Source organism: Phodopus roborovskii, unplaced genomic scaffold (assembly GCF_943737965.1).
Source record: "Phodopus roborovskii unplaced genomic scaffold, PHOROB, whole genome shotgun sequence".
Taxonomy (NCBI): domain Eukaryota; kingdom Metazoa; phylum Chordata; class Mammalia; order Rodentia; family Cricetidae; genus Phodopus; species Phodopus roborovskii.
Window position 1 is genome coordinate 16,011,679 of NW_026126408.1, and position 14,926 is coordinate 16,026,604.

Here is a 14,926-nt window from a genome sequence, read left to right on the forward strand (position 1 = left end):
ACTGTCTGTCACCATGCTGGGCTTGGGCCTCCTTTCACACTTTCCCCACCCACAGCTGTCATCTCTTCTCCTGCTCTTTTCGTCTCTTGTCAAACACATTTTGTACTTGCTGGCCCCGGGCCCTGAAGCACTTCTGGCCCTGGCTTCTCGCCTCAGCATCTTTAAGTACAAGCTCTGCCAGATGCACTATTGCAAATGCCTTGTCACTTCTTTGTTGCTTTCCAGTTTTTGAGTAAGTTTGACATTCAGGCAAGTGAGACAACTCAGTGCCAGGAACTAGGGCTGGACCAGGAGCCCTCCAAGGACTTGGTGCCAGCATGCCCCACACCAACCTCACCTTGAACTCAACTCAGCACAGGCACAAAGTGCCATAACACCCCAACTAAAGAAGCTGTGTGAAGGCTCTGAGCTGCTACCTCTCCATACTTAATTGCACCCACATTACCCCTTCGCTTCGAGTCTACCTTTCTTTCTTCCAACACTATAGAACAGGGAGAAGAGCACCGCTATTCCCACTCTGTGGGTGAAGAAATGGGGTCTTAAGAAGCTTCAGTAACTCCCCTAAAGACCAGCTACAATGTAGTTGCAATGCTTTTCCCCAACTCTCAGAGATGGAAAATCTAGACTTGCCTTAGTGTACCAGGTCCTCTTTCTGGGCCGCAGCTTCCTTCCCTGAAACGGTCACCATCCATTCAATCAAGACCAAACAGGACATTATGAGAGATATAAAATCCTACATAAATACAAGACATAACTAGTCTAACCTGGAGGATGCCCTGTATCATCCATCCTTTTATTTAGGAATAGTCAAGATACCCTGGCCCTAATTCTACCACCCTTATGATTTCATCAAGCAATCCATTAGCATTGCTTCTTCCCTTCATTAGAGATACATGACCCCTCATATGACACAAACCAATAGTTCTTTAAAGTACTGGAGGCAGGAAAGGGGACTGTCTCTAGGTGTTAAAGATAAGTATAAAGGTTATGGCTCCCTATTCAAGATGATACATTCAGACAAGTACCCACAATGTACTAAATAGCCACCTGTAAACCATGCCCTGCCCAGCAGCAAATGGTCCTGATGCTGCTGTGAATTAGAGCCTGTGCCTCAGGCCAGGAGAGGTTGGTGACCTCCATACTGACACATATATGATTAGTGAGGAAGGCTAGCTTGAGGAAACAGACAAGGTGGCAGTATAAAAGGACAGTGCTAATGGTTCTGGAGGGTCCTTGAGTCTGGCTAGGAATGGGAGTTTGTGGAGGGAAAGATTATTTCAGGGTGATGCAGTGTGGGGGGAGGGAAGATACTGAAAGCAGGAAGGTGTCATGTTTCTGGAAATAGCTTCTATCCTGATTCCACCCCTAAGTCAGTTCCTGTATGCAATCTTACTGGAAGTAGCATGTATAATGCAGCAGATGGAACTGGGAGTGACCGTAATAACCACCCTCCAGTTACTCCACTTATGGTTCATATGCAGAAATGGATGCTGTACCATCAGTGTTCTCCAGAGGAACATAAATGATAGACTGAATCTCTCTCTCTCTCTCTCTCTCTCTCTCTCTCTCTCTCTCTCTGTGTGTGTGTGTGTGTGTGTGTGTGTGTGTGTGCCTATATATCTCTATATATGTTATATATGATATATGTTATATATGCATATATACTAGATTTATAGGATTACAGACTGTGGTCCAACTAGTCCAACAGTAGCTATCTACCAACTACCAGTAGTTGTTCAGCCCACGAGGTTACATGCCTCAGCTGGTCTTCAATATATCCCAGGATCTCTAAGTGGTAGGCTATAATGAAGGAATGGACTTGTCAGAAAGAGCAAGAGAAAACAGGCAAAGAGAGAGAGTTATATGTCTTTTATATAGGCTGCCAGTAGAAGGTGTGGCCCAGATTAAAGGTGAATTTCTTCCCCTCAAAAGATCTAGATTAGAAGTGGGTCTTCCCACTTCAAACAATTTAACTAAGGAAAACAATCCCTCACAGGTGTACCCAGCTACTTGGGTTTTGGCTAATTCCAGATTTGGTCAAATTAACAACCAAGACTAGCCATCACAGATACCAAAGGGGCTAAAGATCCCTTATCTTAGGGAGGACCCAGGCATTCTTGTCCTCACCCCAATTCCTCTCCTTATTCCATGATACTGCCTCAAGATATTTGGCAGAATGCCAAAAGATAACCCAGAGAGAATCAGGTCTCTCAAGGGTAAAGATCCACTTGGTATTTTGGTAAAGGGCACAAACAGATGGAATAAGGTAGGGACACTTGATTTGGGCACCCACCTAAACAAAGTGCTTGTAAAAACCTGCTGTGCTTGACAGTTTAATGTCAACTTGACATAAACTGGAGTCATCTGAAAGGAGGAACCTCAATTAAGAAAATGCCTCCATAAGATCTGGCTGTAGAGCACTTTTTAAATTAATGATTGGTGGGAAGGGCCCAGCCCATGGTGGGTGTGCCATCCCTAGGCTTGTGGTTCTGGGTTCTATAAGAAAGCAGGCTGAGCAAGTCATGGGGAACAATTCACTAAGCCACACCACTCTGTGTCCTCTGTATTAGTACCTGCCTCCAGATTCCTGTCCTGTTTGAGTTCATGACAGGACTTCATGGCAGGACTTCCTTCCATGATGAACTGTGATGTGGAAGCATAAACCAGACAAACCCTTTCCTCCCTGACTTGTATAGATCGTGGTGTTTCATCATAGCAATAGTGACTCTAGGACAGGAGTAGTCCCTAAGGTGGACGTGTACCAATGACTTCAGAAGGGCAGTGAGGGCATTCCCAGGTACCCAGGTGGAAGAGCTGTTATTCCAGAGAGTCAAAATTCCACAGGGCAAACATTAGCTTTTCCACAGATACATCCCTCATTGCCTTATACACAGTAATCTGTAGTCTAAATTCCTCATGGCAAATGCTTAATTCAAATCACTTTCCCATTGTGGCACTAAACATATGCTTGAAACTCTTTATGGAATTCTTTTCTTTGCCCAAATTCTCCAACTATATGAACTATGGGAAACAGAACCAGGGAGGAGACAGGGAAATCTGCCCCCAGAACCAAGGCCACTCATCAGTCACTTCAAAGCCACAAAGGATGCTTTGTCAGTCATCTGCCCGTTACAGTTTGTCCTAGGTGACAGAACAGCAGATGGTACTCCTTATTTAATTAGATGGTTAAAATGTTACTTTTTGTGCCTCCAGGCAAAGGTAAAATATAATTATCAGACTATCTTAACTGCGAAACCCTGAATCCTTGTGTATCGGCTCTTCTTGCTCCAAAGCCCAAGTTCATCTGACTTAGTCTGTCCCTATCTTTTGTCTCTCTCTCTCTCTCTCTCTCTCTCTGTCTCTCTGTCTCTCTGTCTCTCTGTCTCTCTCTCTCTCTCTCTCTCTCTCTCTCTCTCTCTCTCTCAGTAGTCTTGACCTAACAGGTTTATGTTAGCCAGAGAATGAGAGCTATATATGGGCTTAGATTTGAAAACCTGATTTTTTGAGTTTCAGTTTAATTTTGGATAGGTTCCTGAACCTTTCTGAGTCAGGATCTTCTCATCCAAGTGTGGGGTTCATCTCTACTTTTGGGGATATGCCCAGGTCTCAGTAACCCACTCTGGTGTTCATTCTGAAGCACAAAAGTTGCTCTGGAGGTGAATGGCAGGTCCCATTCCCACATCCACTCCAGCTCCTTTACCCCAAGACCAGTATTTACTCCTCAACTAGGAACAAATGGCCCAGTGTGAAAGCCATGGAACCACCCTAGGGGCTCTGCTGCTAAGATCCCACAACAAACTCCCTGAGGTTGATTCCAGTTAGGTCCAAGCTCAGCTTGGTACTACTCCTCCCTCAGGGGCATTATTGCTACCTGGCCCCATTCTGCTCATCCACTTTGGTTCCTTTCTTCTATCAGGAGCTCCCATCATACAATTATGGCATAAAATGTGAAAAGGACATCTCCAGCATTGCCATGGTAATAATAGGGTAATGGTAACATAAGAACTTGAGCCTTCTAGTTGTTTGCTGAGTTAACTCTTAAGTCTTTTCTCCTAAAGTCAAGACTTTGCTGAACATGACTGTAAGCTTCTCTCCCAGAATGTTCCTTTCCTCCTCCTTCCCTCCATCATCTCATTCTCTAAACTGGGTAGAGTCAACAAAGCACTGACTCTCCTGATAGCTTCCTGTGCCCTTATTCCAATATGCCCATCCCCTGGTGCAATCATAAAGACCCATAGGTCCTACCAGCTATAGTTAAGATGCCTTCTACTTCTGAAGGCTATAGATTCCCTCTTCTACACAGGCCCACTCTCCTTTATTCACAGAAATGTTTCTAGCCCCTATGTTCCACTACCTGACCAAGGCAGAAATAGTCAGACTAAAACCTGGGAGAGAGGGGAAGGTAGGGGTGCTGGATTAAATCAAGAAGAGATGTCTCAATGAAATCTATATCTGAGACCCACGGGGACCCATTCCTAAGCCAGAACTTGACCTGTGGAAAATTCTAAATACAAGTGTTGGCTGAATAAACTGAAAGTATGAATCATGAAAAAAATAAGTGGGTAACATGCACAATGCAGGGCCAAAGTTGGTGGGATTTTCTAGGAAATGAGGTGTAATAAAACAAATTCGCTAACGTTGTTCATCAACATGAATTCTCATTAGCCAGTGTCCTAACTTGATCCTTTTTTGAAGACTGATAAATTGTTCCTTTGGAAGATCTGGAAGTCAGAGCAAGTAATGGCAGAAGAGACCTACAGACTCAACATTCAAAGAATCTGGGGACAGGAATAAAAAGCAAGACTCCATTCCAGTGGTTCATCCTCCCTCTTCCATGGGGAGATTATATCAAGACTCTTGTATTAATTTATTTTCTCATAGCTGTGACAAAATATATGAGAAGAAGCAATTTCAGTAAGGATGTCTTATTTTGAAGCACAGTTTGAGGATGCAGTCCACCATGAGGGGAAAGGTGTGGCATGGTGGGAAGGCTCTCGGCTATGACTATGCATTTCCACCACCTCCAAAGAAAGACCAGGAAGCATGGAACAGTGAATGTGGATGCTCCTTTTGCTCCCTCCTTCTAAAATATTAATTGATTTAATCTTTTTTGAGTCTAAGTGTCCTGTAACCCACTCCAAACTTTCTATATAACTGAGGGTAGCCCTGGACTTTCCCTGCCTGCCTCTCTCTCCTAAGTGCTGGGATTACAGGACAAGCACTACTGTACCCTCCTCCCTGCTCTATTTAAGTGTAAGTTCCTAGCCCATGGGATGTCCATCTGCATTCAGGATTGGCATTCCATCTTCAGTTACACCTCTCTAGAAACATCCTCGCCGCCATGCTTACAGGTGTCTCCTAGGGAACTCCAAGTCTCATCGAGGTGACAATGAAGATGACCCATCACATCACTATAGATGATAATGTCAAGTGCCCTGGCCTGCTGATTCAACCTAACTGCACAGCCACTTCCAGCTCTGAAATTCCTCCTGTGGTTCCCTTCCTCCCATGGAGCAGCTTGGACTTCAAGCAAAGCATACAAAAGACACCATCAAGGGGCTCTCATCTTGTCCTGAAAAATGGTTCTCATGGGGGGGGCCTGGGAAGTAGCAGATGTGAAGAGCTTGTTTGCAAAAGCTAAGTGTCTGTGATGGGTTTCCCTCCCCTCCTCTCAGCCTTGCTGCAGAATTACTAACTCAGTGCTGAGTTAGGGGAACAGCCTTGACTCTGAGGGAATATGAACATTTTTTACGCTTAGCCGTTCCAGTCGTAAAGATTCTTATCCTATTACTGCTAAGTGACGAGCTCGAGGAGAGAAATGATGATGATCTTTGACAGCCATTCCAACCGAATAAATACAAGGAAGGAGAAATGCGTTCAGAGACTGGGCCACTGCCCCTTCATTTCCCAGGATGAAAAGGAGCAAGGAAAAATGTCTTCCTGGTGAGATGGATCAAAGTGTGGAATTTTCCCTCCAGGCAAGCGATGGGCGCCCCACTGGTTCTTATCATTTAGTTCCACACTGGACGAAAGGCTGGGAGAATATGCCAGAAGGAAGCAATCAAACCCAGCCAGGCCAGGGGGGAGACCTAATGAAGCTTCCCTAGCTCTACCTCTATATAGCCCACCCAGACACCTGCTGCCCTGCCATCCAAGAAATCCCATAATAGTCATTGCCAGGCAACGGTAAAACTCTACATTGGCTTTATCAAAATACCCCCCACACACACACACACCTGAGGTGTATGTCTCCATTTGATGGCTTGTTTGCCAGATATTTTATGAACTATTGGGATGATGACAAATTTAGCTGCTATAACAGGGTTGAGGTAGCATAACTGGAAGGCAGGTATTTTTTGTTGGGCTAGTCACTGTGTTATGAATAGAAGAATTCTGGAGAAATATTCCTGGACTCTTAGCTCAGCTAAAGTTATCTCTTTCTTACACTGAGTTTTCTCTGCAAGGCACACCACTACCTCCTACCAAGCATGTGACATCTATATCTCTCTATCTCTATATCTTCCATGTCTTATTCATCATTGTGACCACAGGACCCAGGCAGTGACCTAGAGATTGAGTTGCTGACAAAACAACATTCCTGAAGTGGAAAAGCTTGGATTAGGATGCCCAGTGCTCTGTTCAGTTGAAGTGGGATGAGCTAGCAGGTGACTGTATATGGCTGGACCATAAAATCTGACTGATGCTGGTCACAGCAGTCCATGTTTGTATGATGATGTGATGGATCACAGTATGAGTGAAAGTTATCCAGCCCAATGCTTTGCAAAGAAGATGGAGAATGGGGAGGGGCCGGGATATTTCAGGAGTCATTCTGTAACCCTCATTCCTACTTTTCTCTAGAGACATGCATTGTCTAAAGCATGTAGCAAGCCCCAGCTTCAATACTGTCACCATCATTCCAAATGGATGTGAGGGGTAGGGTGTGTGAATATGTAAGGGGTCCATCACTTTCTTCACCATTCTGGCTATTGCACCATCACTAGGACAGTACCCAAGGATTTGGTCAGTTCATCTGCCTTCCTCCTCCCACCCCTCCCCATCACCTGGCTTCTCTAGCTTCTGAGGCAATTCACTCCAACAGCACCCACTTGGCAGCTCTTGCTCTAATGCCCAGCTAATAGTTGTCTGTTCCAGGCGCTGTCCAAACGCTTACTATAAATCAGAATCCAATTACTGTAGTAAGAAAATTGGAAGCAAATTTAATAAGCTCAGACCCCTCCCACATGCTGTTTCTTCACTCTTCTCTTTTCAATAATGAGAATTCTTCAAGGGGAAAAAAGCCTTTTTCCTTTAACTCTGTGACTCTTCTCCCTGTCTCTCATATGAAACTCCTAAGGGCCAATGGATAATGAGAAGGACTTCTTTTAGCTCCCCTTCTCCTCTCTGTATGGAAGACAGATGGGAGAGAGTAGTCGATGGTCTTTCTGGTCTATCTTTCTCTTTTATTTATTCAACAAACAGATGTTGTATCCCCATCACACAACAGGCACCATAATAGGTGTTCAATGTGTTCCTTACTCTACGGGCAGCAGAACTAGCAGGACCTTTGCCGTGAAACAGGATAGGGATGCAAACTGGTTTAGCAGGAGCAAAGCCAGCATCAATGGGGCTCAGTCTAGGAATGAGCCAGGCAACCAGTATAGGTCACTTGGCCATGGGGTAAGGAGTTACACTGCAGTAAGACACTTCTTAGGAGTGGGTGAAGGTAGAGGGAAAGAGGAAACAAGAAAGGTCAGCCTCTACAAGGCCAGAACCAGAAGCCCTGACACTTGGACAGAGGGAGAAATACACTATATATATATATATATATATATATATATATATATATATATATATAGCTGTTGTGTACATTTATCCCAGGGTCTCTATTCTCTCCTTAAACCTGGAGCCTTTTGATAACACCAGCTCATACATGGATTTCATCCAAACCACAGAAGCTAGCCTATGCTTCATAGTTTCTTAACTGACAGCCCTCAGAATCTCTTGCCAAGCCAGATAGCTAGGATTTACTCCAAGCTCTCTGAGTGAAGCCTAAGAATGTGCATTTCCAACACATTCCCATCTGATGCTGATGCTGTTGGCCCTTTGGTCTGAAGAACCAGACTTTGAAAGCCATTGTGAATCCTTGCTATTCAAAGTGTAACCCACAGACCATAGTCATCACTGTCACTGGGAAATATGTTAGACACACAGAATCTCAGAATTGAAGAGAAGGTGCAGTGGCTAAGAGCACTTGCTGGTCTTCCAGAGAACCCAGGCTTGATTCTTAGGACCCACATGGTGGCTCACTATTACCAATAGTTCAAGTTCTAAGGGATCTAATCCCTGTTTTGACCTCCTCCAACACAGTGGCATTCACTCTTTCATACATACAGACACACATAAATAAATTGTAAAGAATAACTTAAAACAAGGAAAAGAAATGCAGACCCTCAAGCTTGATCTGCTGAGCTGGATAGAGAGAATCCTCAGATGACTTAACTGTTTGTCTGTTTAAGCTTGGGAAGTCCTTACCCAGAGTGGCTGCCCTCAAGTCTTGCTGCTCATTAGAGTCACTTGGGAGCTGAGGAAGGACACACTTGAGTTGATTGGAGTCTGGATATCAACATATTTAAAAGGCTCCTCGAGTACCTCTCATGAGAAGCCTGGATTGAGAGCTGCTTAGACTGATGCTGAATAGCCAACATGCCACTCTCTGTTGTTGCTCAGCCTCATTTCTCTGGCTTTGAGCCTGACCTTGAACCTCACCTCTGTTCTTTCCTACCCCCACTGTCACACCTGTCAGTTTGCCATCTTCATTCTGGCTTGTGGGCTGGTGCTTCATTAGCCTGTTTAGCCATCTCTGGTTTTCTTCTAGAGTGTTCCTCTTCCACATGAGGTTTAGCCATCATTGCACTGGATTTCTTTAATCTTCACTATAAAATAGGTCAATGCTGTCTACATATTTTATTTGATCCTTACGACAAGTGAATCAGGTGGGATCATTACTGTTATTTTTATTCCTGCTTTTCAAAGGAGGAAACCGAGGTGTGGAGAAAGTGAGTCCATTCATCTAACCAGCAGCATAGACAGGATGAGAAATGCCTGTCTGATCCCAAAGAACCCTATTATGACCCTCTGATGACCCTCTTACATTGCTTTCAACTTCATTCTGCTTTACACAGGAGGTCTGGCCTGACCTATTGCTGATGATGGACTGGTGATAAATATTTTCATTTCATCTTTGAAGATCTGGATAAAAAGCAAGGCCAAGTGATGGGAGATGCCATTCTGTATATATGTTTCTCATACTGGTTAATGAATAAAGCACTGTTGGCCAATAGGAAAGGAAGATAGGAGGGACTAGGAGACAAGGAAGAAAGAGGAAGTAGTAAGGAGGGGTCAATATGGAGAGTCTGGAGAGATCAGTATGCTGCAGCCGGCTCCCGGTAAGAAGACCACGTGGAAATACATAGATTAACACAAATGGCTTAATACTTAAGACAGAGGTAGTCGATAAGAAAGTAGTAACTGGCCAACAGCATAATATCAAATACAGAGTCTCTGTGTGTTATTTGGGGCTGGCGCGGCGACAGGACAAGACCGGCGGCGGGAGGAAAAACCCTACTCCTTACAGCCAGGTTTACAGCAGGGATCCTCATTGAAATTTTGTCCTCCAGAAAAGCTATATGGGAAAGATATTTTTGGTTCACAACTTGATGGGGGTGTGGGTTTCAGAACTTTGCAGGCATGCTCTAGGATTCTCAAGAGCACATGAGTACCACCAGCAGAGGGCAGCACTCTACAGCCTGGGGTTAGATAATCCAGGTCCAGTTGGTACCTGCCATAGTGCCAGTCTAGAACTTCCCACTCAGTGAATGCTCAAGGCTCCCAAGATGACTTTTGGTCCTAGGCACCCACCCAATTCTGAGCCCTTTGATCTCCACTCTTAGGCTTTTTTGAGTCCCCAAGTCCAGAATTCTCCAAGTAGCACACTTCTAACTCCTGCAGGGTAAGGCTGTTGCCCTGAGACAGACATCCCCTTTTGTCTTCTCAAAGGGTGTCTGGATTCTGTGTCAATCGCTTCTGCCCTTCTTGCTGTCTCCCTGCAAATCACCATTCTATAATAGACAAGTCCTGGATAGGTGCAGATACCAGAGCTGGCTGTCCAGATGGGCTCTTTGGGGGGGGGGGGGACAAGCTCAGCATTGCATTGCCTGCCACCACAAGTCTGGCCTTTGTACAAATGTTCATTTCTGTTCTGCAGATCAGAGGCAAGTGAGAATACAGAAAACAACACGCTCAACTGCTTGGTGAGCTCCTAGTGCATCCTCCAGTGGCTGAGAGCAGTTGTGTTGCCACCCTCCAAGGGCTCTCACTGTCACACCAGTACCTCTCCTGCCTAGAACAGCTCCCATTTCCTTCCTGGGCAGGGGTGGGAGGCATAGCATATTGAATCAGAACAAGGAAGCAACTACTTGTCTGAGACCCAATAGGGCTTCTCTCTCTCTCTCTCTCTCTCTCTCTCTCTCTCTCTCTCTCTCTCTCTTCCTGTTCTCCCACACAGTTTCTGTTCAAGGAAATATAACTTGATATTTAAATGTTGATTAGAGAGGAGTAATAGGACAAGGGCCAGGGAATTTAAATCACAATATTAAAAAGAATTTCAATGGGACTCTGACTTTAAGACAGTTTAGGCGAGTAGCGGGGAGGATTCCTCTGACTATAGGAGATAAGGGCACTACTGCTTAGGTAGACTCTCATGTCACCTTTGAAGAAGAGTTAAATCTACAGATGGTCAGAGTTAGAGGAAATCAGGCTATCATCCAGACTGTGCGCATGCTGCATTCATGTGGACACCAAGACTCCAGCTCCACAAGGTAATGATAGTAACTAACAAGGAGTTGAATGTCTCCATGTCTTCACATAGTGCATGCTCAAGAATCACCAATATAAAAAGCCTGTCATTATAAAAGTCCTTTGCATACAAATCCCTTTTCCTACAACATGGGGACCCAAACAAGCAATAGGCAAAGCTTAGAGTCTGAAGCAATACTCTATACCTTAAGTCAATACTATACCCTTCCAGTTGAATTGCCTTTGAGCCTTTTCCACCCCAGTGGCCACACTGCTGTTGGAGTGAGTGCAAAGTCAGTGTCATGGACAAATACAAGTCATCTCCATGTGACTCTTTGACATGTCTGGACCAAAGAATGGAGGCTGAGAGGGGAAAATAGAGTTAGGCCAAATTGCTTTCTCCAACCTCAGTGGGAAGCATAGGGACTACCAGGACTGTAGGAGCACGTGCTGACGAGGCCACGCAGCATCATTTTCACAAAGCCTCTTTGTGTGGAAACTAAACTTTCTACATTGCTTTCTGTCGCCTTCTGGAGCGGTGACCTATTCAAGCCAGTGGCAGCAAGGAGGCTGTGGGAATGGGCCTCTAGGCAGGCAGATGGGAAACCAATGGCAAGTGAAGAGGCCCCTCAGATTTTCTTCTCATATGGAAAAATGCCCATGGGCTGCTACAGAAAGGACTTCAAATGACAGGAGAGACAGTGATCTAGATTCCTGAGAGTGTACCTGTCATGTCCTTCCACTTAGAAAGCCAGGCTGGGCCATGGGACATGGCCAGGGAAAGCCAGGCCCAGCCTTTTACTGTTCCGTGAATATTATAGAATACAGCACCAAAGATGCTCACCAAGTGAGGGGCAGGTACACCCTCTATGTGAACCTCTCACTCTCTTCAGCCTCCAAGTAGAAATCAGGGTCTGTGGGATGGTTTGTGGCAATAAGCAGTGAGTAGCACAGATAAATTACTCCATCATGTCACTTTAGTGTCTGTTGGCAGAAACTGATTCATCTGTCACAGCTCCTGGCACTGGGTGCCAAGTACCATGGGCCCTCCAAATCAAGCCTGTGCTGATTTGTCCTGACCACAGAGAAGGGTAAGGTACCTACATGGGAAGAGGAGGAAGTACCTCTTATGGCGTGTGTCTGGGACAGCCCGATTGCTGGAGATTCGCTCGCTCTCCCGCTGATTGAAAGCGTACAGCTTGTAGGGATCATCGCCAATGCGCCACTTTTTGGCATTCAGATACCGCCGCTCATCAAACTGCTCCCATAGGTCATCCCAATCCGCATCAGAAGGCTGTGTGACATGAATGGAAAGTCTGTGAGAAGGCTCCCTGCTCACCACTAGCTCCCATCCATCTGTCAGCAAACAATCAGAGACTAGGCTTTTATCTAGCAATGCTGAGCTCAAACATGGGGCCAGGGGCAGAATATCAGTGAAAACATCAGCAATAACAATCACCTACAGAACAGTGGTAATAAAGTACCTCATACCAGGTACTGTGCTAGGACCATAGACCTCATGATCTTACATAAACCTCACACATTTGCTTAAATTTCCAACTTAAAAGGTGAGAATTCAGCCTCACGTAAGCACTTTGCCCAAGATCCACACTTAGGAAGTGGCAGGACTTGGGCCTGCATTCTAGCACCCTGATCCAAGAGCCGATCTTCCCAGGAAGAGGTTAGAACATCCTATGCAATGGCGCAGACAAGATGGACTGCATATGACCATTCTTTCCTACCTGCTTCAGGAGTGGCAGCTTCATGAAGTGGGGCATCAATCAACAGTGGTGTGTTGAACTACTAGACACCTTGGCCCTTTGTTTCTCCAACCCAGGAACCTGTAGCCACTCTTAGGCAATATTTGTGGAAGAGTGCATAATAAGCTTCACAGTATGTGCATGAGGACACAGGACTTCAGAATATGGAAGGTGACTTCTGTTTTTATAACTTTTTCATACTCAAAACTCTCTGGGCAGAGTAGAGAAGAAGGGACACTATAATGGCCACCAGTGGAAGGTTTTGAGGCAGAGCTTAGTCTTCCAGATTCTTCCGACAAGGACAGGAGAGGTGAACAGCTGCTTTACCATCAGAGTCCATGATGCCTGGTTTACCCCACCAGCACCAAATGCATAGTCAACAGTCTTTCTACCCACCTAGTAGGGCTGAGCATCCTGGCCTGAACCTTGGCAAGCTGGATGCTTGCACTTGGCAGCCACTTCCTAAGAGATATTACCACAAGAAAGAGTAGTCTACACCCCCCCCCCAAACACCCAAACCTGTGAATTCCATCTAAACCACAAATGCTGCACCTCTGAGAACTTATTGCTGACCTCAAAGGGGAGGCTTATGTCCTGGGGCTGGCATTGTTATCGAGCAGAAATTGTGAGTTCATATGAGCAAGGTCTCACACTGCAAACATCTCAAGGGAGAAGAGACCAGCTACTCTGTCACAGAATTCTAACTGTTCCTGCACACAAGACACCCAAGCAGGAGGTACAGAACAGGCTTAGTGACAGTTGCATAGTCCCCATGACAGGTAAGAGGGGCTATACTAGTCTGCATGCTCATCTCAGGCACTGTAAGATCTTATCTGGTAATTGATCTCTCTATTCCTCTTTGCTATCTCTGTTTGAAACAGCATTTTCCTCTAATAGCATAAAATGAAGCGCTAGAAACAGGCGATTTTTATCCAATAATTGATTTTATTAGTGTCTTATGGTACTGCTGTTCCAGAACATGCTAGGGGGGATTAAGGTGGGCGTGGGAAACCCACAACCTGTGCTGCACAATGTCACAGCTTGACAACTGTCACCTCTGGTGAGAACATCACCCCAGGGTAACCCTGACATCACATCCTCATGGGAAGGGTTGAAGAACTGCCTCCCACTGGCTCATTGCCAACCTAATTTATTATGATTCTCTAAAGAAGCTGTAACCCTTACAGTGCTCTGTGCTAAAGGGGGGAGGGAGGACAATAGCTCCTGTTCTAGAGAGGTCCTGTCCTGTTTATTGGCACAGACACACAAACATACATGGGGACACCTGCACCATTCAAACACATAAGCTCAGTGACAATGTGTTTGTTTCAGAGAAGTGAAGGAAACAAAATAGCTCTTAGAATAGGGGTCAAAAGATCTTGAAGAATGGGTAGGGAATGCAAAGTAAAGAAAAGCAGATAAAAGGTGGCCCGCTCATGAGTGTGGAGTAGAATAATAGAACCAGTAGTGTCCATGTGTGTACAAGAATTTATAGAACCAGACTTAGTGGCACAGACCTCTGTGACCTGTGTGGGGGGCCCTATATTCAACCCCTAGTAATGAGAAAAAGGAAATGTTTATAGATTATAAAGAATTTGCTTGTGTACTTATGAGACCGACAAGATCTGTTGTTGGTCACATCTCCAAAATGATATTTGACCAAATGCCTGAGCATCCTGGGACCCAGTTACATTGGTATAAAATGAACTATCCAGGGGAAATGCATAAAGGAAAACAGCTGAGTCTTAGAAAGTAGGCAATAGGGAAAATGACTCTGGCTTCATATGTGAGATGAAGTAGAAGGATGCAAATTTCCACAAAATGACCAGTTGGGAAATGACCTTGGTCAATCCTGATGTCTGAACTGGGGTCTTGCGGCTGAACAAGCAGATGGAGGACCAGGTACCCATGGCAACAGGAGGCTGGGCAAAGGCAACGTGTAACCCATCTCTTGAGTTTCATTCCAGGCCATACTCCATTTGCATCAAGTAGAGGCATGAAGCCATGAGGGCAGGAAACCAGAGATTTCCTGGCCTGGCTCTCTCCACCCACAGGGCAGCTAAGCATCCCTGGTATCTCTGTTAGGCACTGTCTTCATAGAGAAGGTGCCTTGAAGACTCAGCTAGAATTCTGTCCCCAGAATGCAAGGGCAGCAGCCAGCAGGATAAATCATATGAATAGCCAGTAGGAGACAACCTTGGAGGGGACTGTACCTCTCAGGATGTTTATATGTCACATGTGTAGAACTCATTCACAGCTTACTGCACTGAAATCCCCCTCAAGGGGGACAGCCTGTACTGGGAGCTGATCTC

General features: G+C 45.3%; 1 protein-coding gene across 1 annotated transcript in view; it reads right to left on the reverse strand.

Moving 5' to 3' along the window:
* Galnt14 (polypeptide N-acetylgalactosaminyltransferase 14) overlaps positions 1-14,926 on the reverse strand; it is a 217,707-nt gene that overhangs the window by 76,933 nt on the left and 125,848 nt on the right. Inside the window, exon 2 of the mRNA XM_051181849.1 lies at positions 11,979-12,148. Within this exon, the coding sequence (XP_051037806.1) occupies positions 11,979-12,148 (170 nt within the window). The remainder of the gene's footprint in view (positions 1-11,978; positions 12,149-14,926) is intronic.